We start from the raw sequence: 26,541 nt of genomic DNA, 5'->3' as shown, positions 1-26,541 counted from the left end.
ATCAGGCTCCAGGCTGTCTGGGCAGCCCGTGCACAGCTCTGCTCTGACCTGGAGGTCATGGCCCAGGGTTGTCTCTTTTGTCTTTGCCCACTGTGTTTTGCTTTTGCTAAAAAGCAGGATAAACACATTGATGGTGCTGTCTTCATAGGTCCTGCTGAATCATTGGCCATTTTTCCTCAGAAAACACCTAATGGTGGGGTCCTTCCCAGCATAGCCAGGTGATCTTGTGGTCAGAGTGGCCTCATGCCCAACTCCTGCAGCTCGAGGCCTCCTCACATCTCTCCTTGGAAATCTCCATTTCCTGATTTAACTGGTATAATCACTACATGAAGTCTAGCAGCAAGTAATTAGCCAATAGTTCAGCTTCAATCATAGCAATCCTACCAAGAAGAGAGACTAGGGTTTTAAGGCCAAGCAGGCCACATACCCTCTCTGGAGCCCTTGATGAGTACAGCCCTAGAAATGGGCCTCTAAAAGCAGACATTTTGTACATATTTTATAACAAGAATACAGTAGCACGGAGAGATGCAAGCTGCCTATCACCCCCAGGACATGAACCATGGTGCTGGTCTCTGAGCCATGGCCTTTAGCAATAGGTCTTGGGACTTCAGCACGGATGTGATTATGCAATTTCTACTATACCCAGAAGTTTGGTGCCCTTAAATACTGGCACATGTAGATTTCCAAGGCTGAGCTCCTTGTGCATCAGATTTTCTGTGATGGATGTACAGTGACTCCAGTGGCTTCTGTCTTTGAAGGCTGCCTGTGCCACAGGCCATGGGCCCTGCCAGCAGCACATCTTAAGCCCCCTGGTGGCCCATGCTGCTGTTTTCATCAGCCTTTGCAGAGCCCTGCAGCTGGTGGTGAGCAGGCTAGGACTGGGCTGTGCCTGCTGTTCACATCAGAGCCTCTGGTTTCCTCTTCTAGGAGATGGTGCTTATTACTGGCCAGAGCTCGTAGGTCCACCCCACCAGGTCCCCACAGCAATCTCTCTCTCTCTCTCTCTCTCTCTCTCTCTCTCTCTCTCTCTCTCAATCTCTCTCTCAGCATTATAGTTACACATAGTAATTGGGTTCATTTTGACAAAATCATACATGCATGGAATTTGATTTACCCATTTCAGTTCCTGTTCCCTGCCATCACCTTTTCCTCTCCTTCTTCATCCTACTTTTCTCCTTCCTCTGTGCTTCTGATCTTACTTCCACTTATTTATTTGTATATTTTTGATGAGTGCTTTCTACATGTACATAAAGGTGGAATTTCCTGTGTTGTATATATACATGCATAGAGTGTGATTTTGTTAAACTTATTCTGTATTTCCTCCCCTTTGGTGTCCCTCTTCCCTCCTTCTCAATCTTCTTCTACTGCATTAATCTTCCCTATAGCTTTATGAAATCCAATCGGCCCACCCCTTTTCCCCCTTGTTTTGCTCTAGCTTTCATATATGAGAACAAACATTTGGCCCTTGATTTTCTGAATCTGGCTTATTTCATTGAGTGTGACGTTTTCCATTTCTATCCACTTAGAGATAAATGCCATAATTTATCTTTCTTCTTTATGACAGAGTAAAACTCCATGGTGTATATACCTTATATTTTCTTAATCCATTCATCTACTGGTGGGCACCTGGGCTGTTTCCATAACTTGGATATTTTGAATTGTGTTGCTATAAATATTGACCTAGCTGCATCACTGTAGAATGGTGATTTTAATTATTTTGGATAAATATCAAAGAGTGGGGATAGCAGGTCCATATGGTGGTTCCACTCCTAGTTTTTTGAGGAATCTCCATACTGTGTTCAAGAGTGGTTGCACTAATTTTCAGTCCTATATATATGAGTGTATCTTACATTCTCACCAGCATTTATTATTATTTGTATTCTTGACAATTGTCACTTCAACTAGAGTGAGATGAAATCTTAGTGTAGTTTTGACTTGCATTTCCCAGATTTCTAGGGTTGTTAAATAATTTTTCATATATTTTTTGGCCATTTGTGTTTCTTTTTTGGACAAATTCTATATAGTTCTTTTTCCCATTTATTAATTGGGTCATTTGTTTTGTGATACTAAGCTTTTTGAGTTCTTTATATATTCTGGATCAGAGAAGTGTCTAGCAAACATTTTCTGTTATTCTGTAGGCTCTCTCTTCATGCTCTTAGTCATTTTCTTTACTATGCAGAAGGTTTTTATTTTGATGGCATCCCACTTATTGATTCTTATCTTTATTTCTTCAGCTTTAGGGGTCTTTTTAAGGAAATTGGTGCCTGCACCTGTATGATAGAGTATTGACTCTTTGTTTTCTTCTAGTAGTTGAAAAGTTTTCTGTTCTAATTCCTATGTCTTTGATCCACTTGGGTTTGACTTTGTGCAGGGTGAGAGATACAGATCTAATTTCATTCTTCTACATGTGAATATCCAGTTTTTCTAGCACCATTTGTTTAAAAGACTATCTTTTATCCAACATGTATTTTTGGCACTTTTGTCAAGTATCAGAGGACTGTAAATATGTGGGTTTATTTCTGTCTTCTAGTTCATTGGTCTTTATGTCTATTTTGATGCCAATCCCATGCTGTTTTTGTTACAATAGCTCTGTACTATAATTTAAGATCAGGTACTGTGATGTCTCCTGCATCACTCCTCTTGCTCAGGATTTCTTTGGCTATTCTGAGTCTCTTATTCTTCCAAATGGATTATGAATGTAAGGGCTGTTTTTATCTTGATCTGTTTTTTTTTCTAGATTAATTCCCAAGTATTTTAGTTTTTCCAGGTCATTATAAATAGGTTAGTTTTTCTTTCTCAGCAGGATCACAGTTGTAATGCAGGAAAGCTATGATTTATGAATGTTGATCTTGTATTCTACTATGCAGTTACTTGATTCTTATAAATATAGGATCATGTCAGCAAACAGATAAAAATTGACTTCTTCTTTTCCTATTTGTATTCCTTGGATAACCCTTTATTGCATGATCACTTTGGCTGATGTTTTGAGGACTATATTGAATAGGAGTGATGGTGAGAGTGTCTTGTTTATTATTGTAGAGGAAATGCTTTTAGTTTTTTTTCATCTTATATGAAAAAAGGCTTGTCATAAGTGGCCTTTACAATGTTGAGGTAAGTACCTTTGATCTTCTTTAGCATTTTTATCATGAATAGGTGCTGTATTTTATCAAAGGCCTATTCTGATCATGTGATTTGTATTCTTAATTCTGTTTATGTGGTGAATTACATTTATGGATTCATGTATGTCTAGCAACCTTGCATCCTTGTAACAAAATCCATTGATCGTAGTGTATTATCTTTTTGATGTGCTTTTGAAAGGAGTTTGCTAATATTTTATTAAGGATTTTTGCACATGTGTTCTTTAGGGGTATTGGCATTTAGTTTTTTTGTTTGTTTGTTTGTTTGTTGTTCCTTGATGAATCTTGGGTTTTGGTATCAGGGTTTACTGGCTTCATGGAATGTATTTGGGAGTGTTCCCTCCCTTTCAATTTCATGGAATGATTTGAGAAAGACTGGTGTTATTTCTTCTTTAAAGGTCTGGTGTAATGCAACTGAGAATCTATCTGATCTCGGACTTTTCTTTTTGGGAAGACTTTCAATTACCGTTTCAAGTTCATTACTTGATATTGGTCTGTGTAGGTTTTCTATATCTTCCTGATTAAATTTGGGCAGGTCATTTCTGTCTAGAAATTTGTCAGTGTCATCTACATTTTCCAGTTTATTGGAGTATAAATTTTCAAAATAAGTTCTGATAATCTTCTGGATTTCAGGAGGTGTGTGGCGATATGTCCTTTTTCATCTCATTTTGGTTATTTGGGTTTTCTCTTGCTTTCTTTTGGTTAGTTTGGCTAACAGTTACCAATACTACTTATCTTTTAGAAGAACCAACTCTTTGCTGCACTGATCCTGTGTATTTTTTATTCTCTATTTCATTAATTTTAGATCTGATTTTAATTATTTCCTGTCTTCTACTGATTTTGGAATTAGTTTTTTCCCCCTAAGGCCTTGAGTGGTAGCATAAGCTTATTTATTTGGGATCTCTCTAGTTTTTAATGCAGGCAGTCAATGCTATAAATTTCCCTCTTTGAACTACTTTCATACTGTCCCAGAGATTTTTATATGTTGTATCTCTGTTCATGTTCATTTCTAAGAATTTTTTATTTCTATTCTCATTTCTTCTTTGATCCATTCTTCATTTAACAGAGTATTATTCAATATCCATGTGTTTATATGGTTTCCAATATTTTTCTTGCTGTTAACTTCTGGTTTCATTCCATTATTTTCTGATAGGTTGCACAGGATTGTACAAGTTATTTTGTATTTATTAACATACAACATGGTCTATTTTGGAAAAAGTTTCATGAGGTACTGAGAAGAAAGTAAATTTAGCTGTTTGGGGATGAAATATTCTGTAGATGTCTACTAGATCCATTTGACTTATATTAATAACATAAATATCTTCCTTGAATGGCCCATTGGTGATAAGAATGTGTTGAAAGCCCCCAGTAGTTTTGTATTGAGTTCTATCTGGGATTGAACATCAAGAGGAAATATATATGCATGTATGTATGTATATATATATATATATATATATATATATATATATATATATATATAATTAGGTGCACTAATTGGGTTATATATATTTACTATTGTTATATCTTCTTGTTGGATAGCTCCCGTGACCAGTCCATAATGGCTTTCTTTGTCTTATCTGGTTAACTTTTGCTCAGAATCTGCTTGTCAATTATGAGAATAACTACACCTGCTTGTTTTCAGATTTCATTTGCATGGAATATTTTTTCCATCATTCTACTTTCAGCCTGTGAGGTCTTTGCCCATGAGATCAGTCTCTTGCACACTGCATGTAGTTGGATCTTGTCTTTTGATCTATTCTGCTAATCTGTGTGTTTTAATGGGGAGTTGGGATCATTTACATTCAGTGTTATTATGTACATATGTTTTTATTTTTCTGCCATTTTGGTTTGTTTGCTGTATTTAACTGTCTTAATTTTCAATCAATTGGCTGCTCTTCTAGTGATCTTAATCTCTTGGAGAGCTTTGGGTTTGCTTTTGGTTTCCTCCATTTGCAGTATGTCTTGAGTATTCTTTGTAGAACTGGCTTAGAGGTCATGAGTTCTTTTAGTTTATCCATGTCATGGGAAGTTTTTAATTCTTCATTGAATTTGAAATATAGCCTTTCTAGAGACAGCAATCTTGGCTGGTAGTTGTTTTCTTTTAGAGTTTCTAATATCTCATTCCAGGCCTCCTTGATTTGGGGGTCTGGGTTGGGAAGTCTGAGATGAGCCTATTGGTTTGCTTCCAAATGATAACTGACATCCCACAGCATTCTTGTCTCAATATCAGAGGGATATGAGCTCTCATGAAGGAAGACAGAGTTCTAGAGGGAACTTTGGGTGGCTTAGGGAAGTATCCACTGCCTGATACTGGGCAAACAGACCTGGGTGGATGCCTGGAGCTGGTGCAAAGTATCTGGTTCCCAGGAAGTGGCTGGGGATGGGGCAGACCTGAAAATGAGGAGAGCCATTGTCAGTCCTTTGAAAGTTACAGTGGTAGGGGAGGTGATTTATACATACAACTGTGAATTCCCCAGTTCTATAATCTGACTTTGGTCCCTGTGTCTGGTGGGAGGGAAGGGAAAGCCCTAGTGTGGACTCTTCATTCACACAGAGTCCAGTGTGGATGATCAGAGAGAAGCTGCAGTGGGCAGGTAAGGGCAGGTGAATGACTGATTCTCATGATCTACATGCCCCTCAGGCAGAAGAGGAGCGGGATGATATGGAGAGGGTAAAGCTGGACAACAAGAGGATCCTCTTTAACCTCCTTCCAGCCCACGTTGCACAGCACTTCCTCATGTCCAATCCCCGGAATATGGTGAGCACCTTGCTATATGGTTACCACATCCTGTGCCCCTACTGAAGTCTTCTGGGATCTTCTGAGGTGTCAGGGGATCCTGATATTCAGGTGCAGATCTGGTTTTGACCCATCCTCTTTTCTCTGTTTTAACTGGAGGCCTCCCTAGATGAAGGGTGTTGTGATTTAGCAGACTCAGCTTCTCACTGGGCCACCTGGCCTGTGCCTGAGGGCAGGGCCAGTGCTGGGTCATCAGGAAGCTCCTGGGGCCCCATTTGACAGGAGTGTTTGATTTAGTTTTCTTCTCCCCTTTGAATCATGGGAAAGAACAAAGTATTTATTATTATTCCATCCAAGGCAAGGAAAATAGGCTTTAGTAAATCTCAGATGTGGTTTCTCAAGACTTAAAAATTTCAAATTACCTGATAGATAATTTTTTGGCCAATACATACCTTAAAAAAATAGAGCATGCCTGGCCATGGAGTGATTTGTTTTGTTACATATGCTTGAAACCTCTGAAGACTCTTTCCCCCCGCCCTTTTCTTAGTGTATTGGGGTTGTTCAGAACTTCTAACAGCCGTGACTGCTATAGCAATGAGTTAGAACATTAATATAGTAGAAGCCAGGTGCTTTAAAAGGCCAAATTTAAAAATGAAGAAATGTGGATTGGTCTTTTAAGGTCCTAAAGGCAGAAATGAAACCCCAAGTTTCAGCTTTGATCTTCTTTGGCCTGAAGTCGCTCCAGGTGCTAATTGTTCATCTCGCCGAGTTTTGCAGCCATGCAGTGCAAGGCTTTCCTAAAATTCTGTCTTTTCCTATGGCCTCTTCACCTTCCTGGCCTCCAAGAGAAGGTGGGACATAGGGATCTTCCCTGAGGTATGAGTCACATGACCTGAAACCCCTGGAACCTATCTCCCTGTCTGTAAAACAGGCTGGGCCCATGCAGCCTGGATTGTCCCTAGCCCAAGTGCTGCTCTGTCTACCCCTGCCTGGCAGGTTGACCCTTCTGCTCTTGCAGGACCTCTACTACCAGTCCTACTCCCAGGTGGGTGTCATGTTTGCCTCTATCCCCAACTTCAATGACTTCTACATCGAGCTGGACGGCAACAACATGGGAGTGGAGTGTCTGCGACTCCTCAACGAGATTATCGCTGACTTTGATGAGGTGAGGCCATGCTGTATTGTCTGCTTACATCTTACTGATTGGTTTTCCCTGCACCTACTCCAATATGTCATGCTCTTTAGATGTGTAGGGAGTAAGCACCCACATCTCCTTTAGGGTCCAGGTCAGTTGTGACAATTAAAAAAGTAGGTGTTTACACTAGGATAGGAGACAAGGGCCACTGAGTTGTCAAGAGCTTGACATCTACAGTGACCAGGGCTGTGCAGCTTCCTCTGTAGATGGGCAGGCAGTTGGGTACCTCCAGGTATCTTCTGCAGTCAGATACTGTGTCTGTCAGTTGCTGCCATTACCAGAGACCCCATTTCCCCCAGTGACTGTGAGCTCAGTTGCAGGGACAGGGATGGGTCTTGACCATTCCTCCTTGCTGCCTTTTTCATATGCAGTCCCAGAACCTATCTGGCACCCAAAAGAAAGAGGTTGAGTTGCTCTGCACAATGTATTGGTCAGCTCCTGAGTTGCTCCCAATAGCTGATGACTACAATGATGTCTCTCAAATGTTCTATAATGTTTAACTGTCTTGTTTTTGACAAAGCTCATGGACAAAGAGTTTTATAAGGATCTAGAGAAGATCAAGACCATTGGAAGCACTTACATGGCTGCAGTGGGGCTGGCGCCCACAGCAGGAACCAGAGTGAGTAGTGCCCCTGTTGTGCCTGGGCCTGGGTCCAGTCCTGCTCCAGCGGACTCTAGGATCCCGGGAAGGTCCCCACACTGGGGTTGGTTTTTCCTTTCATTGGATCAGGAAAGTGGATCCCAGCCTATCTTGTCAAGTTGCTGGCTCCTTCCAGACATGATCTCTTAGGGAAAATCCACACAGAAAGTTGATCACAAGGGCTTGTCTAGCTTTGACCCACCCTCTTATCCCTACTTGCTCCCTCTTCTTCCTTCCAAGCACTGCACTGAGTATTCTCCTTCCTCAAAGCAGAACTGTGAATATGAAAATAAATATGGTTAATGGATCTATAGCTATTAAATAAATTGATTCAATAATTAACATCTTCCAAAACAGAAAGCAGCAGGCCCAGACGCATTCATTGTAATAGTTTTTTTTTTCATGAAGAATTTTATGTATGTATATAAGTTTGTGGTGCTTGGAATTGAACCCAGGGCTAAGCACATGCTGGGCAAGTTTTCTACAGCCCCCAGATGCATTAATTGGCAAATTCTACCATTCAAGGGAAAAAAAATGATGCCAATTATCTTCAGTTTCTTCCAGAAGATAAAAACAGAACACTGCTAACTTATTCTATGAGGCCAGCATCACCCTGATCAGAAATTCAGACAAAAATACACAAGAAAGGAAAGCTGTATACTAGTATTTGTCATGAGTATGCATTAGAAAATTGAATTCAGTAATGAATGAAAAGAATTATGAACTAAGACCAAGTTAGATTCATTCCAGATATATAAGGCAGGTTCAACATTACAACTTGTGTGAACTTCATCACATCAATAGGATAAAGAGGAAAAATGATTTCATCATATTAATATAGGTAGCAGAATCATTTAACTATATCCAACACTCATTCCCAATAAAAACTAGGTAAACTGTGAATGTAAAGAAACATCCTCTACAAAACAAACAAAAAACAAACAAAAAAAAAACCTATAGCTTAATATCAATTAGGAACTTTCACCCTAAGATCAGGAGCACAGTAAGAATTTCCTCTCTCTCTAATCCCTTTCAACATTGTATCAAAAGTCCTATCTAAGCAATAAGACAAGAAAATAAAATGAAAGGCATGCAGATTGGGAAGAAAGAAAATTGTCTTTGTTTGCAGATAGCATGATTATTTGTGTAGTAAATTTGAAAAAATCAACAATAAAAAAATCCTGGAACTAGTAAGTGATTCTAGCAAGGTTGCAGGATATAGTTTAATATATAAAATTTAATCGCTATCCTATATATCAGCAGTGAACAATTGGAATTGGAAATTACAAACACTATACCATTTACATTAGCACCAAAAAATGCTAGGTATAAATCTAACAAGATATATACAAGATCTATATGAAGGAAACTACAAAGCTCTGATAAAAGAATTCAAGAAAGGTATAAATAAGTGGAAATATATTCCATGTTTTTGCACAGGAAGAATTAATATTATCAAGATTTCAGTTCTCCCTGAATTGATCTGTAGATTTAATACAATACTAATCAAATTCCCATCAGGATATTTTATGATATTCACAAACCGATCCCAAGTTTATAATTAAAGACAAAAGGTCCAGCATAGCAAACACAATATTAAAGAGGAAGAACAAAGCTAGAGGACTAACAATGTCCAGCTTCAAGACTGAAAATAAAGCTACAGTAATCAAGAGAGTATGGTATTGGGGAAAGAACAGACAAAGAGATCAATGAATTAGAATAAAGAGCCCAGAAATAGACCCACACAAATATATATAGTCAACTGATCTGTGAAAAATGAAGAGAAATGATAGTCTTCTTAACAAATGATGCTAGAACAACTGGATATCCATTAAAAAGAAGAAAAAATATAAATGCAGACCTTGTACCCATCACAAAAATTAACTCAAATAGGTAATGAACCTAAATATAAAATTCAAAACTATAAAATGATTTCTGATTTGGTGATGACTTTTTAGAGACAATACCAAAAGCATGATCCATGAAAGAAAAGAATTTTAATTTGGGGTTTATTAAAGTTAAAAACTCCTACTCCATGCAATATATTAAGCAAATGAAAAGTCAAGCCACAGGCTTGGAGAAAATCTTTGCAAACTACCTGATAAAGGGTTTATATCTAAAATATACAAAGACTTCTTAAAATCCAATCATAGAAGGAAAACAACCTAGTTAAAAAGTGAATCTGAACAGGCAGTTTACCAAAGAAGATCCATGGTAGGCATCAGGAACTCTCATCCATTGTTGGTGGGAAGAAAAATGGTACAGCCACTGTGAAGGCAGTTTGGCAGAATCTTATTACAAAGCTGAATGTAGTCTTATCCATGCTGTCTAGACAATTGCAGTCATTGATATTTATCAAAATGAGATGCAAACTGTGTTCACACAGAAATAGAAATGTGTGCAGCTTTATTGATTGCAGCTTTATTATCACCGAAACCTGTGAGCCCTTCAATTAATGAATGGGTGAACAAATTCTAATATATTCATAAAATTGAATATCATTAAGTGATAAAAAGAAATGAGCTCTCAAGTCATAAAGAGACATGGTGAAACCTTAAATACAAATTACTACATAAAGGAAGTCAGTCTGAAAAGCCTACCTACTTGGGAGCTGGAATTGTGGCTCAGTGGTAGAGCGCTCGCCTAGCACGGGCGGGACCCGGGTTCGCTCCTCAGCACCACATAAAAATAAAGGCATTGTGTTGTGTCCATCTACACCAGAAAATAAATATTTAAAAAAAGCCTACCTACTGTATGATTCCAATCACATGACATTCTAGAAAAGGAAAAATTATGGAGGCTATAAAAAGATTAGTGTTTGTTGGGGTTTGGGGAAAAGGTGAAATGATTAGGCACAGAAGATTTTTAAGGCATTGAAACTATTTTGTGTGACACTGGTGGTAGATGTGTGTCACTGTATGTTATGCATTTGTCAAAACCCATTAAATACACAACACTAAGAATAAGCCCTAATGTTAACTATAATCTTTGGGTGATAATTTTATGTCAGCATTGGCCCTTCAGTTGTAACAAGTGTACAGAGGAATGGGTGGTTTTAGCAATAATGGGAATTCTATGTGGAGGAGGATGGGAACATGAGAAACTTTTTTATAATCTACTCAGTTTATTTATAAACCTAAACCTGTCCTGAAAAACAGTCTGCTGATTTTTTTTCAAGGCATTAGTTCTCTGATGTTGAGGGCTAATAAAATTTTCTTTAGAAAATAAAAATCAGAAACCTTACAACTGTTACTCTTTCATGAAAAGACTTCAACACACACACACACACACACACACACACACACACACACACAGTCCCAACAGGAAGGAAGTTGGTGCTAGTTCCTCTATCCTTGCTTTGTTCATTTGTAGTGGGTGATGACAGCATTATCTGAGTAGGAATTTGAGCAGGTCTCCCAATCCCAGGGCTCACCAGCCCGCAGAGGGGCATGACCAGGTTTGCATGGTTTTAGGAGACCTGTCTCTGTCCCTTGGGAGCCAGTGTGGACAGTATCCTGCCTTACTCTCCAACCCATAAGAAGGACTGATAAATGTGCCCTCAACCAGATACCAGCAGCAGCTACAGTTTCCAGGGCTGCTGTGCTTTAATGTAGGAATCAAATCACAGACCCAGGACTGGTGCAGCTGGTCTGTGTCCTCCTGTAATGGCACCCTCCAAACATAATGCTTTCATCTATTCATGCCTAGGCTAAGAAGTCCATCTCCTCCCACCTCAGCACACTGGCTGACTTTGCTATTGACATGTTTGACGTCTTGGATGAAATCAACTACCAGTCGTACAATGACTTTGTCCTCCGAGTTGGTAGGTGGCTCTAGACCTATCCCATCTCTATTGGAGAATACCTTTCCTATTCCTACCTGAGAGAGGGCCTCAGGTTCCTGGTCTTATAGGAGGGAGAGTGGCACCCAGGAACACATGGGGGACATGGGGATAGCCTTGCCTCTGAAAGTGACTTGTGAAAGTATGGATGCTTCAGAAAAGGACTTAGGACAAAAGAGTCTTTGTCCAGCTCATGAGACATGCTAGAAATCTAAGTTGTTGCAGAGTTGTTTAGAGGCACCTCTGTGTACACACTCAACTGGTGGAATAGTGTCCTTTCAGCTCATTGGTGCTAGCTCCAGCGGCTGAGGCATGTGGATCCCCTTAGAAAGAGACCTTGGCTAGAGCCCATTTGTGGAACCCAGGCAGCTCCTTCCCTGGCCTGTGAAGTGAGGAAAGAAAGCTGGGTGTCTAAGTTCCTTTCTAGCTTTTACAAAACTATGGTTTGTTGATGGGGACAAGGTGTTAATTCCCAATTCACCCTCTTCTGAGATGCAGATAGTTTATAAGAAAACTTCATGCTAGTCCAGAATCCAATAAAACCAGATATTTATGGTTACTTTCTTTCTCTTCCAAATGCTTGCTTCCTTCCTTCCTTCCTTTCTTCTAGTCTAGTATGTAGTTAAACTAGAGATTTATGGTTGTCCTTTAATTCAAATATCTAGTAGCCTTTAAAACAAACTTGGGTGGTGCTTGAGTGTGAGGGAGGCAGTTATGTACTTCGTAGTCATGGAAAGCTGATGTCCTTAGATGCCAAGTTCTGTTTTAGCATGGTGTCCACCCTGAAGGTAGGGGAAGGGTCAGCCACCATCCCTCCTCCCTAGCATCTGGGCCTCCTCTTGAGCCTTAAGCTCCAGTTACTAGACGTACTGATGTAACCAGAATCAGATTTGGTGGTGGGTTGGAGAGATTCTGTTCCTTCATCTCCTACAAAGGAAGACATGCCGTGGTCAGCAGCCCCTGCAGTCGTACTGCCCAACAGGCTGGTCCCAACTCAATCTCGTCCACCTAGGACGAGGTTTCCAGAGTTGACATAAAAATAGGTTCATAAGCACAGAAAGAAGGGAAGATAAGATGTGGCATCTGCTCCTATCAGACTTGGTCTCTGGGCAGTGCCAGTGGGCTGTGATGAATCCCCTGGCTGTCCTGCCTAAGGCCAGGCCAGGGCAGCACAAGAAGTTTTGTGCCCCATTTACAGGGAAGGAAACCCAGGCCCAGAGAAGGTAAGCACTTTGCCAGAGGTCTCACAAGGGTGATTCAGACTTAGGTGCACCTGGACCTTGTGACACTCTCCAGGAGTGCATGTGCTCAGAGGCCAGCTGGACCCCACGCTGCAGAAAGAGAGGGGCCTCCACAGCCTCCCCTCAGAGCATCTGGATTATCATGCTTAGTTCTATGACCCATGCGCTGAAGTAGTTGCAGCATTGTACCCTGAGAAAAGTTCAGGAGAAACTGCAGTCAGACTTTTTGGTAGCTCCAGAGTACAACTCCACACAAGAGCCAGTATTACAGGACCTGGGCTTTTCCTTGGGATTAGGAATTATTTCTGACAGTGCTGTTGCAAATAGCAGTGGAGGGTGTTGTGAGGGGACTGCCCACTGGCCACCTGGGAGCCCTGGGCAGAAGGGACTTGCTGCTGCCCCTCTGTGAGTCTGGAGGAGTTCTGCTTTAGGACAGAGCAAGACCTAGAAGGGGGCAGCTTTTCTCCACTGAGGACATCATTAAACACACTAGGTGGCCCAAGCCAGTGAGTCCTACTTTTCCAGCTGACCACAGGGCCATACATGACTATTTTCTAGGTATCAATGTTGGCCCTGTGGTGGCTGGAGTGATTGGTGCTCGAAGGCCCCAGTACGACATCTGGGGAAACACGGTCAATGTGGCCAGTCGGATGGACAGCACCGGAGTCCAGGGCAGAATCCAGGTAAGTTCACCCACAAATTCCCAAGATGCAATGCCCAAACTGAGGCATAGAGGGCCGAGGGGGGACTGACATATGCGACCGGTAAGTGGTACTGCATAGCTCAGTGTCTGGAGGGTTACAGTTCTGCCTTGGCAATTTGATTTTGATATTTGATTTGTTTGTGCTGCCTTGTGGGTGGCTTTTGAATGAGCAGGTACAGAGTTGGGGATCACAGTGAGTCATGGGGTCAGGGCCATGCACTAATCCTGACAGCCTGATTGCTCAGTTTCCTCTCTTGTCTCAGGACCTGGGCTCTGCCTAGCTGCCATAGGAGGGAAGGGTTTTACCTGAATTTGAAGGTCAGGGTGCATGCCACCATATCTGAGGAACTTCTGGACTACTCAGAAGGGGCTGTGACACCTTCTAAGAACCACTGAAAGGACTAAAAGGCAGTGAGGGGAGGGAGTGCCTTTAGGATTCCCCTTAGAGTAACATGAAACCTGGCCTTGATGTCTACTTGGATAAGGCCTTGTGGGCCAGTCCCCCTGACACCCGACCTGGGCACTGCAGGCCTGAAGGCACCCCCAGAGCATGATTGATCTGTTCACTATGGAATGGGGAAGGGAACAGAGGGCACTTGACAGTTAGGGCTGGTTCTCTCCTGCTGTGGCTGGGCCATGGGAGGGTTGTCTGACTCAATTCAGTGACAGCTGTCACTGTGTTGCGTCCCACTGGATGTTGGTCCTTCACCTTACCACAAAGCCTCACTGGGTCATCCTGCAGATGACCGTGAGTGCAAGCATTGGCTTCACAAATAAGACACCAAGTTTCAGCATCCAGGGCGGCAGAGGCCGCCAGGCAGGGCACAGATGTTTCTCTGACAAGCATTTATTGGGCAACATCTCAAGGTCAGATGCTTTGGTTGGTTGTTGGGTTCCACAGTTTAAGAAATAGACCAATCAGGCACAGTGGCATATACCTGTAATCCCAGTGACTAGAGAGGCTGAAGCAGGAGGATCAAGTATGAGACCAGCCTTAGCAACTTCAAAAGGACAAGGGATGTAATTTAGTGGTAAAGTGCCCCTGGGTTCAATCCTCTGTATACCACTTCCCTCAGAAAAAGAAAAAAAAAATAGGTAAGCCAAAATCTTTGTGGTACTTCCTCTCCTGTCTGGAACATGCACAGAACATCTCTGTACTTCCGCATTGTTACTTTTTTTTTCTTTTTCCTAAGATTTATTTATTATTATAAAATGTCCTGTCATAACCATGTGTAAGAGCACAGCTGAGTGGCATTAAGTACTCTCCCATAGTTGTTCAGCCTTCACTGTCGTCCCTCTCTAGGATGTGCTCAATACTTTGTTACCCTGACCTCTGGCTTGCATTCTTCTGTAGTCTTCCTAAAGCTGGTCACTCCCCAAGGGAGAATTTCAAGGCAGCCCTGCCTTATCTTCAGGCAGGCCACTGCCCCATAGCAGTGTTGCTGATTCTGTGTTTCTAGAATGATATCTGAGCCTCCCATGGCCTCATCTCCCTTTGCCTGGATGCAACCATCTACCCACAGCTTCCCCTACACCTGGGGCCTCTGTCCTCTCTCCCCTGCCCAGGCATCCTGATAACTAATGCCAGGGCCCCCACCCCAGCTCTGCCAGGACATGAGAAGGTAGCTGGTAGCAGATTGCATTGTTTTAACTAAAAAGATGGTGGTGGCCATGGAGGGAGAGAGGTGGCTCCAAGACAAAGTAGAGATCCTGTCCTGTGCTGTTTTCACATGACTCTATTGAAGAGAAAGTGCTTCTCATCTTTTATCCTCTCTCTGACTTGGTGAGACAGGAATTCTTGGGGGTAAAATTCTGATTAGAGACTTGATAAAAAGGGGAGCTAAGAGATGACCCTGTTTTCTCCTGGCAGTTTGCCTCTGCCTTCTATATGCTAGTGACCCCTACTCCCAGAACCCTGGAGACAGCTGTACCCTAACCCTGGCAACTAAAGGCATCGCTGCTTGTCCCAAGGCTTCCACCAGGTTCATGCAGTCAGGGTGGGCAAGTGAGAGATACAGGATGGAATGGTGCACTTGGGGATCCCATTCCCCAGAGGACCCCCGCTTACTGCTTTTGACTGAGAATAACCTGGCTTCTCCTTATGACAGGTGACTGAGGAGGTACACCGGCTGCTGAGAAAGTGTGCCTACCATTTTGTGTGCCGAGGCAAAGTCAGTGTCAAAGGCAAGGGGGAGATGCTGACGTACTTCCTAGAAGGCAGGACTGATGGAAATGGCTCCCACCCCAGGCCTCTTCACTTGGAGCGCAAGATGTGTGCTTATGGGAGAGCTGGAGGCCAGGCCAGACGGCCCCCACTGTGTCCCGCAGCAGGCCCACCAATCAGGGCAGGGCTCCCCCCAGTTCCCACAGGCCAGTACCTGCCACCTGCAGCAGCGGGGAAGGAAGCTTAACCGAGCTCACGTTGGCCTCTGGAGGTGCATGCAGGGCAAGAATGCTCCGGGGTGACACAGGCCACCTTGGCTCCAGTCAGGACCATCCAGATGAGCAGAACAGGAAGACAGTGACCGGGAAGGAGAAAGAGCATTTTCGAGGTGGGACCTGAGAGTCAATAGGAGATGTGCCTAAGCCACCCCTTTGGGGCATAGGGAAGCCCTGCCTCTTCCCAGTGTAGCTACCCAGGTCTGGCCAGTGTCACCATCGATGCTGGGATCTTCAGAATATCTGTGAGGAACACAACAAGAGTCATGGAGTTCTGGCTGGCAGAGTGACAGACGAATCCATCATCAGTGAGCCCTGAGTTGGCACCACGGCAATCTGGCTGTGATGGATCCTGGCCTGTGGACAGCCCCAGCCCTGGGCAGCAGCTCCAAGAACTGCACTGGGAAGTCAGCACTGTGGGGCAGGGCCATAAGGGCTGAGCTCTTCACACTGTGGACACAGCACAGAGCTGGTCAGGTCTTGAACAGGACAGTCTGGAAAGAATCGAGAAGCTGCCTCTCATTGCATGGAGAGTGAAGGCTGCTGGCTTTTCTCATGAGCAGGATTTTACCAGAAGCCAGAGGCAGGCCTTCTGGAACCGTCAGGGGGGCCCCACAGCCCCACTCCATCATGGGCCAGCACCAGCTGCTTGTTCCGCGTGTGCATTCTCCCCCTGCCCCACCTGCCAGCTCAGGCTCCTGTGACAGCTGGATGTTCCTCTTACTGCACCATGGCTATGTATCCAAAGGAGAAGAGGGGTGAGCATCAGGCCTTGCCTAATCCCTGGTGACTTGGACCCTGTACATTACAATCAAGGTTCCCTTGGTGTTGAAAATGAGTGACCGTCACACCATAAGCCAGCTTCCTTGATGGAAGGCATAGTTTCTCTGACAGAACCAGCCCTCCTGGAGCAGGTGGGTGGTCGTAAGGTTAGCAGAGTTTGTGGTCCTGAGTCCAGGTGTTCCTGCTCCAGTGTGCAAGGAAATTAGCTGAAGGTGGTCCTGTTGACATCTGGGACCTCCCACCTGTGCTTAATGGTTGTGATGGGTATGAAGATGAAGGATGTGGGGAACAGGGTCCAGGAGAGCCAGTAGGTAGATAGGAATGGACTGGCCAGAAATAACTGGAAGATTTGGCTCCTGTAGACTTCTGACCTTGTCACAGGAAGCTTGAAATATGGTGGGGGGGAGGGAGGGGGAGAGGTTCTAGGCCAGTGCCTTGGTTGGTGAATGTCTAGAGACCTGTAGCTCCAAAAGGTTTATGTGACCTGAATCTTGTCCTACTCATGGCTATGGGGGTCCCTCTCTGCACTGCTACCAGGGACTCTCCCTACTTCCTAGGGATCTCAGCTTTTCAGGATAGGAGCAGAGAAAAGCCCAGATTTCCTTCCCCGAGGTGCAGACTTGCGTATGGGCAGGGCCCTTTAGCTCAGCCCTAGCTCAGTTGTGTGACTGTGCAGTGGCAACAGGGGCCTTGCCCATAGCTGGAGCTTTGTGGGCCAGCTGGTGAGATGATGCTTGGGGAAAGCTGACTACCTGTCTCGACAGGACTCAGTTGAGGCAGGACTTAGGACAGAGGTGGGCAGAGTGAATAGCTTTGGAAAGGGGACAGTAGGAGATGGAACTGCATTCAGGGTCCCCATATACCTAAGGCCCTGGACTACTGGTGACCAGGTAGGGCTGTGAGGACTGTCCTTTCGTGACTCTGTAATGGTGCAGGGAGCACACATATGGCCTCCAGTTCCTCCTGCAGGGGACTCTGACCAGGTCTGCTGTCTTCCTGGCACCTTCCCCAGGGTGAGATGAGGAACTCTCAGGCCAGGGCCAAGCTGACCCCCAGGACCTCACTAGAGACATTGGGGATGGAGAATAGGCAATTTGTCCTTATGTAGTTTCTGATTCTTGTGGGCCTGGTGTTTTGGTGTCACTATGTGCAGGTGGAGGCTGTTCCTGTGAGGCGGAGGGCAGGAGGAGATACTCTCGGGGGCCTCTCCTTGTCATCAGAGATCATGTTTATAGGAATGTGCTTTGAGGGCTCCTGAGGACAGGCATTTTTATCCACCTGAGCCAGCCACAGGACTGAGAACCTGTAGGGCACCCTGCCACCACTCATTATCAGCCCTGTCTCGTGTCTGCTCCCACGCTTTCCTGTCTTTGGGACAAATGGGTCATCCTTACCATCTCCTTTTCCACTAGGATTTTCTCATCTTTCCTAATCAGATTTGAGGCAGTCAGTTCAGACAGGAGCACACACAGGAGCAAATACATTGTTGTCTTGGGCTCTGTAGGCTGGGGGGGGGGGCTGCCCTACTCCTCCTGTTATGGCTCTGGTGCTGTCCCCAGACCCACAGGCCCACATAGCTTGGTCCTAGTTCATGTCTCCCCTACATAGCTCTGGCCCTCCAGTGCTACTGCCCAATGGGGCCATCTAGGTTAGGCACAGAGGCGTGGCTTTCAAAGATGCCCACACCCTGACTGGTGCTGGGTCCTAAGGGTGTGTTCTGTTACATAGGAAAAGGGACTTTGTGGATGGAATTAAGGTTAGGAGCCTGAGAATTGGAAAGGGTCCTTGACCATCTGGGTGGGCTGGCTGCAGCACAGGGCCCTGCAGACATGGATGAGGGGGCAGGAGGGCCAGGGTGTGACCATGACTGAGCCCTCATTGCTGGCTTAAACATGAGGCGCCACGAGACAACACTGGTGATTGAACGTGAGAATAACCCCACCCAACGAAGAAGCAGGGATGTTGCTCCCAAAGCCACCAGAGATGAACTTGGCAACAGCCTGAATGAGCAGGAGACAGGACCATCAGCAGGATCCTAACCTGAGGACACCTGGACTTGGTCTGTGTGACTCTGAGTCGAGTCAACCAGCCATACTGTGTCCTAGCTGAGGTCTATAGTGCTTTATGGTCATGAGTTTGTGCGCAAAGCCATGAAATCTGATGGGCGTGTGTACAAAGCCCTTGAGGTATGGTCGGGTTCAAAGGAAGCCACTACAGGGGACGATGCTACCTTCTCTGGGCACAGGACTGTTCTGAAGTGGACCACGTGGCAGCCTTGATGGAGTCTCTACATCAGGGGCAGACATCTCCTCCATCATCAGCAATTCCAAACCCTGTCTACTTCCTGTGAGGTCAGGAACACATTTAGCCATAATGTTCCTTGGGGTTTGGTGAAAATCAACTTCCTTTTTATTTGTGATAAAAAACTGTATTATATTGCCTTATTTATTTTTAATCTTGTACAATATTCATGTACAAATGGTAGAGCCATTCGGGTAGGATTCTTCTCTAAATTATTTATTTTAAGATGCTCTGTATATAGTGCACCAATTACAGGTGCTGCCTGTTCACTTGTACCAAAAATGAGGAAAAGCCCGGCACCCACATCAACCCCTGCACGGTGATGCCGTGGCCCTTGGGAAATGACCCTGCGTGTTCCCTTCCGAACCCTCGCATGCCTCCCGTGCCTGACACTGTAGAGTAGAACACAGCCCCAGAATGCTTCCAAATGCTTCCACAGGCTGCGCCAACCCGGGCCAGTCCACTCCTTACACCCAGCAACCCAGTTGCCAGCCCGTGTTTCTCAAACTCTAAGCCTCCAGGGCTTCCGGACCCCTTCTGTCATAGAAGCAATAATTGTAACTCTATACTGTAGAGACGAGGCTGGCTTGAGCAGATTGATAATTCAGATAAGCCATGCATACAAGTTTGCTATGGGGGACTGCCACTCCCAAAGCCCCCACCCTTCTGAGGACCCAGCTTTGGCAACCTAGTTCTTAGGGTTAAGCTCACTGCCCCAGGCAGTTGAGCAGATCAATCTAGCATCTAACCTAAGTCCCCACATTTTTGGTCAGGAGAGGAAGGGGAAGTGAGGGCACCAGCCCCCATCCAAACTCCCTTCTGATTCTTGAATGTCAGTGCTGGTCTCATGTGACCAAGGGTGGTAAGCTCCATGGTTGTCCTAACAGAGCATTAAAGAATAACATTTCAAGGCTTACCTATGGTATACCATTTTTTTTAAAAACGTAATGGTGTCTGAAGGGTGCTCTCCTCACCTTGCACTTGACCTGCTGGTAAGAGAAGAGCCCTCAGGGCAGGATGTCTGTCTTCCCTGGGTGAATACAACTGTGCAGCAGGAAAGGCTGGGGCACTTGGATTGATGTGGAGAATTCAGTGCTTGGCAGGATGTGGCTAACCTTTAGCAACTCTGTGTTTTATTTGTATCTCATAGAAAGACTATGCCATCATCCTTATAGTAACCTGGAAAGATTGTGTAGACTGCTTGCTTTAATAGGCCACTTAAGAAGGAAGTGGTTTGGATTGGTGAAATCAAGGGTGTGTGGAGGGCTTCACCTGAGAACGTGCACCTGTCACTGCTCCAGCCGGGTGGTTTCTGGAACTCCCCAAATCCCAGGTATCTTGTTCACAACCCATGCAGGGCCTGTCTGATAGGCATGCATGGTTTATAAAACAAGTATGCACCCATAACTGTGCATGTTACAGGAAAAGAAAGACCATGCTTACATATATTGTACATCTTACAGTACAAGAGGTCCCAGAAGTGCTATTAGTACTTAAAGTTCTGAAAACCTGCAGATTTGATGGCTGTATATAAAGTAACCCCCCAGAAACATGGTTTCGTAATGACTTCAATTTTTAAAAAATATGCGCGTGTGTGCACGCACACACACACACACACGCACAGACACACAACCCTTTATAGAGGTAACTGGATTTCAAAATATTTGGCTCAGTAAAATAAATAAAGAGCAAACTGACTGGGCCACATTCTGGCAGCCTGGATGTTGCATGGCATAACTTTTTCTCCGGACCCTGGGACATGCTGCCTCCCTAGCTACAGTATGCTTTGAAAGTTCATCTGACCAATAGGTCCTTGTTTTCATTCAGAACTCCGGGTTTGAGAACGGAATGGATAATGGAAGTGGGATTGTTTCTTCATACGATATCTTGAGGTTTGTGTTTGCATTCATGGCTCTTTAGCTGGGGGGTTAGAAGAGCTGCCTGGGACTGGACTTAAGTTAGATTCATGGGCCTGTTGGAGGAGGTGGCAGGGCCCAGAGCTCAGGAGGCAGGATTGGGGGAGCCATTCCCGGCTTGCCGGGGCATGGAAAGTTTAATCCAAAGCACACAGAATGATTACTGTGCCAGAAGTTGTTTGGGTATATGAGTTGGTATCTTGAGTGAGACTTCTCCCTGCCTCCCCGACGTTTGATGGGAAGGCCTGAGCCAACGAGTTGCTTCAGTCTCATGCCATCTCACTATCTCCTTGTGCCCATTAAGTCAACCAGAGTCTGTTTCCAGCTGACTGAGTCAGAAGCCTTCCTGGGGGGAGACAGGGTGTCAGAGGGCCTGAGCACCTGCTCCCTGTCCTGGAGGACAAAGTGGGGACAGAACCAAGGAGATTCTGGAAGGCTTAGTGTGTAGGGCTCAGCAGAAGGAATGATCTCCAAGTTGTGAATTTCATATGTGGACTTGTATGATTGGGCCCCACTGTTGGCAGGTGAGAGCTGTGTAGGGCCTCTACCTGGAAGCCATAGGCCCTTTGTTGCTAGACATCCTGCTGGTGGGGTGGAGATGTGTGGAAGGGAGCCCCTGGGCCCTGAGGCTGTTCCCTCACAAAGGGTCAGCTACTCTGTAAGCACAAACCCTGCATGGGGGCAGGAAGGGTGTTAGAGCTCTGCAGGAGCTGCCTCATGTCAAGGACCCTCCAGGGACACTTTGGAAAGTATCTAAGGGTTTCCTGCCTTATCCTCCTGTATGTTCACATCTTAGTGAAGGCCAGTGAAGGTCTAGGAAAAGGATATGAGGAGATTTGTCACCTCTGTGGTCTATCCCATAAATACCACAGATCCAATTTCAGATGCTACATTCTGGGGTTAGATGTCCCTCAGCAACATACCCGTCATGTAATGACTCATATATGTGTAGTTTTAAGATTCCTTGAAAAAAAAATATGTATCTGTTCTGTTGCATATTGGACCTGTTCACTATCTTAGAAGATGCAATGATTCTACTAGAGGCCATGCTTAGTTAGTGTGTGCCCCTGTGCACGTGTGGGCATGTAGGTCATATAGCATTAAAAAAAATAAAAATCAATTATTCATTCTTGGGATTGATTCATACAAGGAACAAAATTAAAATGGAATATAGCCAGGTGGCCACCACTAGAGTCCCTACTTGATTTGTCTCTCATCAGAGGGAGGAGGGCAGGGGCATCCCAGAACCTAAGCGATACTCACATGGTCCCTGAGCTTCTGTGAGATGACAGCCTGTAACCTCCAGTTACTCAGGAGGTTCAGGCAGGAGAATTACAAGTTTAAGGCCAGCCTGGGCAATACAGTAAGACCCCCATCTCAAAAAAAAAAAAGTCTGTACTATATCAGCACTTAAGGTCAGATATATTGAAGCACTAAATTGCTCCTTATTTCTTTTGGTTGGTTATTTTCGGTTTTTTTTTTTTTCTTTCCCACACACAGTGGTATGTGGATCTGTGGAGGGACTTCAGGGTGGATATACAGCAGGAATTTCAAATGTGGAGCCAATTGGGGGCTGAATCTTGATTACCCATCAACAAGCACCCCATCCTCCCATTACAGAGTGACTTGGAAGCCAGGTCTTCCTAACAGGATATGTCAGCACCAATCTCTCCAGCAACAGACAGGTGGCCTTGTTGGGTTGTGGCTCACTACTAGCTGAAAAACAAACATCAGAAAACCAACCACAGTAGTCACCATATGACCTGACCCCATGTTCTCCATCTTGACGGGCTTTTTAAATTTTAGATCTAATTTCTTTATCCTTTGTGAAATTACTAAATTTCTTGCAACAGGTCACTAGATTCACTATGTTCTGCACTCAACCACAGGGAAGGGCAAGCATCACTCTTTGTCTAGTTAAAACGGGTCTCCAGAGGGCCTTTTGGTATGACCACAAATTAACACATTCATTACTAGTTCCCAAATCTGACTTTTCAGTCAGTGGGTACCTTCTGCCTGTGGAAGGGATGGAATGATGATATTCTTGCTGTCCGTGGACAATCCAAGCCCCACAGGTTAGGGAGTTGAGAGTGCCGCACAGCCTTGAGAGGCAGGGCCAGATCTCAACTCCTGTTCTGTCCCCATCTCAAGCCCTTCTGTTTTCTGTTACATTTAGGACTTACTAACATTAAAATCTGCAATTGATGGAAAACACTATCTTGTCCACACAATTGTGTCCAGTATGAAGGAGGAGACCCTGCTTAGGATGCTCTTCCATGGGCAAGTCTTACTCTGATCCACATCCTAGGAGCATGTGTCCACGACACATTGGCTCTGCAGTCCTTGTCTTCTTGTTGCTCAGTTAGAGCCTGTAATTCCTCTTGGCTAAACCATATTTCTTCTTTAACATTACTGATCCCCCGCAAGGAAATAAAATGTTAGATTTGGGGGTTAAAAAAAAAACACCTTTCTACTTTGTCATATTGTCCTTTAACTTCTATAGCTCTTTTGGAGCACAACCTGTCATGTCTGAAATGATACCGAATCTCCTTAAACAGGGAGGACAGCTGTTTTTTTTCTGGAAGGCCCCTCTGACATCAAATAGGGAAGTATAGCTCCTCCTCCCCAAAGTACACACCGTTTCTCCACTTACACCCAGCCTGCCAGGCTCCAGTTGCTGGGGAGGAGTTTCATGAGCACTGGGAAGGCTTAGGTTGCCTTTGCCATTTCTGCTCCTCTTCCTCTGCCGTGGAACCATTCAGTATTGTTCATGTGCTATTGGTGCAGTGTAGGAGGTCAAGGTGCCTTCCCGGGGATTGGAGGATGTATGAAAAATGGATCTCCCCAGGAGCATTCGTAAGGCAAGGAAGAGTTTACGATGGATGGTGAGAGGTTTGGCAAACACTCAATTCCAGGGGCCCTGACCATCTCATGGGTGTTGGTTTCTACTGGTACCAAGCAGTACAGACTCTGATGAGAGTATTGGTTTCCAAAACCGCTTTCAGCCATTTATTGAGAATTAATGTGTAAACAGAAAAGACATCTTAGACCAACTGCAGAGCCTATATAAATGAAATCCTGCACTTAATAAACTTGTGCAGGATGTCTGTGCAGGAACAGCTGGCTCAGAGCATGCTGTGGGTGTCCACCTCCTGCAGCAGGTGCAGTGAGAAGTTGGCCCGACAGCAGCCAGAACTTGTTTCTTGCCTCCCACCAGCAACCACCACTCAACTCTGGGCCCCAGGCACATGAAGCACAAGTCTCAGGGGACCATTCCCATACTGTGGGGATCCCAAGGACGCCCACGGCACCTCTAGCATACACCGGGATTGTGGACCCAACTGATCACCAGGAGCACACATGCCCGGTGTGGAGGGGCCCTCTGTGTTGCCTTCATCCCTGTTAAAACTGCGTATATGCAAGCCATTTGCACTCTGGAATTGCATGCTGTGAAATTCCTAATTGTGTGGAACTCAGTTTGAATTTGAAATCGTGCAGCATGCGCTCAGGCTTGCCCCTGAGTCATCTGCCTGCTAGGTGCAGAGCACCCCGGTGAGCCAGGGTGAGTCCCATGGAACCTGAGCTTTGTGTAGCTCGAGCATTTAGTATGCACCGTCTCCTTTCAGCCCAAACTCCCTTTCTACTATCCTCTCATTTATATTGATTGCACTCCAACTTCCACAAATGGAAATGTCATTATCATGACCATCTCAGCAGTAATTCCATTCTGATTTAAGGTAAGTCCAAAGCCCACCTCTGGATTTTCTTACTTGCTGAGAAAAGTCATGTAAGCTCCTATGCCCTGTGTTTGGCTAGAGAGGGTTGCATCTCTCGGTGAGATAAAGAGTGGCACTGGCAAGGGATCCTTTTCTCCCACACAATAAACTCACTGAGGATGCTTCTGTAGACATGAGAACACAATGATTATATTCAGAATCACAATAACTCAATCTCACTGGGTAACTTCTCATGATAGATTTGTATAATCAATACGGGTCTATTTTTATGTCAACTGAACACTGTAGAGCACCTTCCAGTCTTTTTCAAGATTGTTAAATTGAGACAAGTAATTGAATAATTTGTCCTATTTTTATTTAAAAAAAAAAAGTGAATGGACTGAAATGTTAAATGTGAATGTACATTTCTTAATTGCAACTTTTCTACTGAGTGTTTGCACTATACTTTCTGGAGTCTTATTTAACAAAAATAAAGGAAAAATTGCTTGACTAAATTGTGATCATTTCGATTGAAAAATAAATGGTTGTGTGGATGTTTTAAGACACTCTTGGCTCTTTCACATACTTTCAAGGGATAATTTTTTTTTATGCAAAATATTGAGTATTCCGTGACCCTGTGTTAACCAGCTTTTCAACACTGTGACCGAAATACCTGACACGACAATGTAGAGGAGGTGAAGTTTATTTCGGGCTCACGGCTTCAGAGGTCTCAGGCCATGGTTGGCTCTGGGCCTGAGATAGCATCCTGGCAGAAGGAAAGCTGCTCATCTCATGAAGACAGGAAGTAGACAGTACAGGGAGCCAGGGACAAAATATATCTTCTGTAACTCACACTGCCAGTGATGCACTTCCTCCAACCATACCCTACCTACTTGCAGTTATCATTCAGTCATCCATTCAAAATATTAATCCATCAAATGGATTAAGCTGATTAGGTTATAGTTCTCAGAATCTAATAATTTTATTTCTGGTATTAATACAGGAGCTTTGGGAGAGACACCTCATATCCAAACCATAACAACCCTACTGAGACTAAACATTAACTTTTCCCATCAGGCCACTCCTAATTCCACACTGTTCTTATCTGGTATTTATTATTTTTTTTTTGGCATCTCACAACTAAGATACTTATTTTATGCTGCTAATACTTCAAATTTAGTATAGAATCCCCACTTTGTTTTTCACAAACCCTTCTTGGATATAAGAGTATCCTGCAGGAGAATACAGCTGTTTCTGTCTTTTTCAGAAATTCCTTTAGCTCAGGAATCAATCGGTGTAAATCCACTTTAATTCCACCTGTCAATTATTTCATCTCCCTTCAAAGATAAACATTGAGTGCCCACTTACCAGTGGATAGGTTATTTCCTTTCAAAGGTTTGAAAATATGATCTCCTCCAAGTTTAACTGGAATGGTGAGGGGTTGCTTCCACTGTTGTCATGGAGAAATCTGTGGAGTTGTATTTTCTTCGATTTGTATTAAAGTTCTCCAGAGAGACATGAACACGAAGGGTGTGGGTATGAGAGTGTACTCTTGTGTGTATTGGGGACACTGAAACAAGTTATTTTAAGGAACAGGTTCACATTGTTGCAGGATGGTAAATCTGAATTCTTCAGGGCACAGACCAGGGAGGAGCTGAGGGTGCAGCTGCAGTTGGAAAGCCAAGGCCAGCTGGAGGCAGAACCCTCTTCCTCAGAGGATTTCAGTCATCTAAGACCTTCAGCAGAGTGAGCGAGACCCACCCATTTTGTGAATGGGCATCTCTTTTACTCAAAGCCTACCAATTACAAATGTCAGTCACAGCTAAAAAAAAAAAAAAAAAAAAAAATGACCTTCAGAGCAACATCCAAACTGAGGTTTGACCAGATAACTG

The 26,541-nt window shown here is 44.2% G+C and overlaps 1 protein-coding gene across 3 annotated transcripts in view; it reads left to right on the top strand.

Moving 5' to 3' along the window:
- Positions 1-26,541, top strand: part of Adcy1 (adenylate cyclase 1) — a 167,366-nt gene that overhangs the window by 129,086 nt on the left and 11,739 nt on the right. For 2 of the 3 annotated variants that reach the window (XM_021722334.3, XM_005319257.3), the window contains exons 15-20: positions 5,779-5,895; positions 6,893-7,039; positions 7,590-7,688; positions 11,418-11,532; positions 13,350-13,474; positions 15,603-25,215. In XM_021722334.3, the coding sequence (XP_021578009.2) occupies positions 5,779-5,895; positions 6,893-7,039; positions 7,590-7,688; positions 11,418-11,532; positions 13,350-13,474; positions 15,603-15,905 (906 nt within the window). In that variant the 3' untranslated portion in view covers positions 15,906-25,215. Of the gene's footprint in view, positions 1-5,778; positions 5,896-6,892; positions 7,040-7,589; positions 7,689-11,417; positions 11,533-13,349; positions 13,475-15,602; positions 25,216-26,541 lie in introns of those variants that run through there. The other variant, XM_078039778.1, reaches the window with a different exon arrangement.

The sequence above is a fragment of the Ictidomys tridecemlineatus genome, chromosome 2 (genome assembly GCF_052094955.1).
Source record: "Ictidomys tridecemlineatus isolate mIctTri1 chromosome 2, mIctTri1.hap1, whole genome shotgun sequence".
Classification (NCBI taxonomy): Eukaryota; Metazoa; Chordata; class Mammalia; order Rodentia; family Sciuridae; genus Ictidomys; species Ictidomys tridecemlineatus.
The sequence above is the reverse complement of the archived record's forward strand: the minus strand, read 5'-3'. Positions and strand labels throughout refer to the sequence as shown.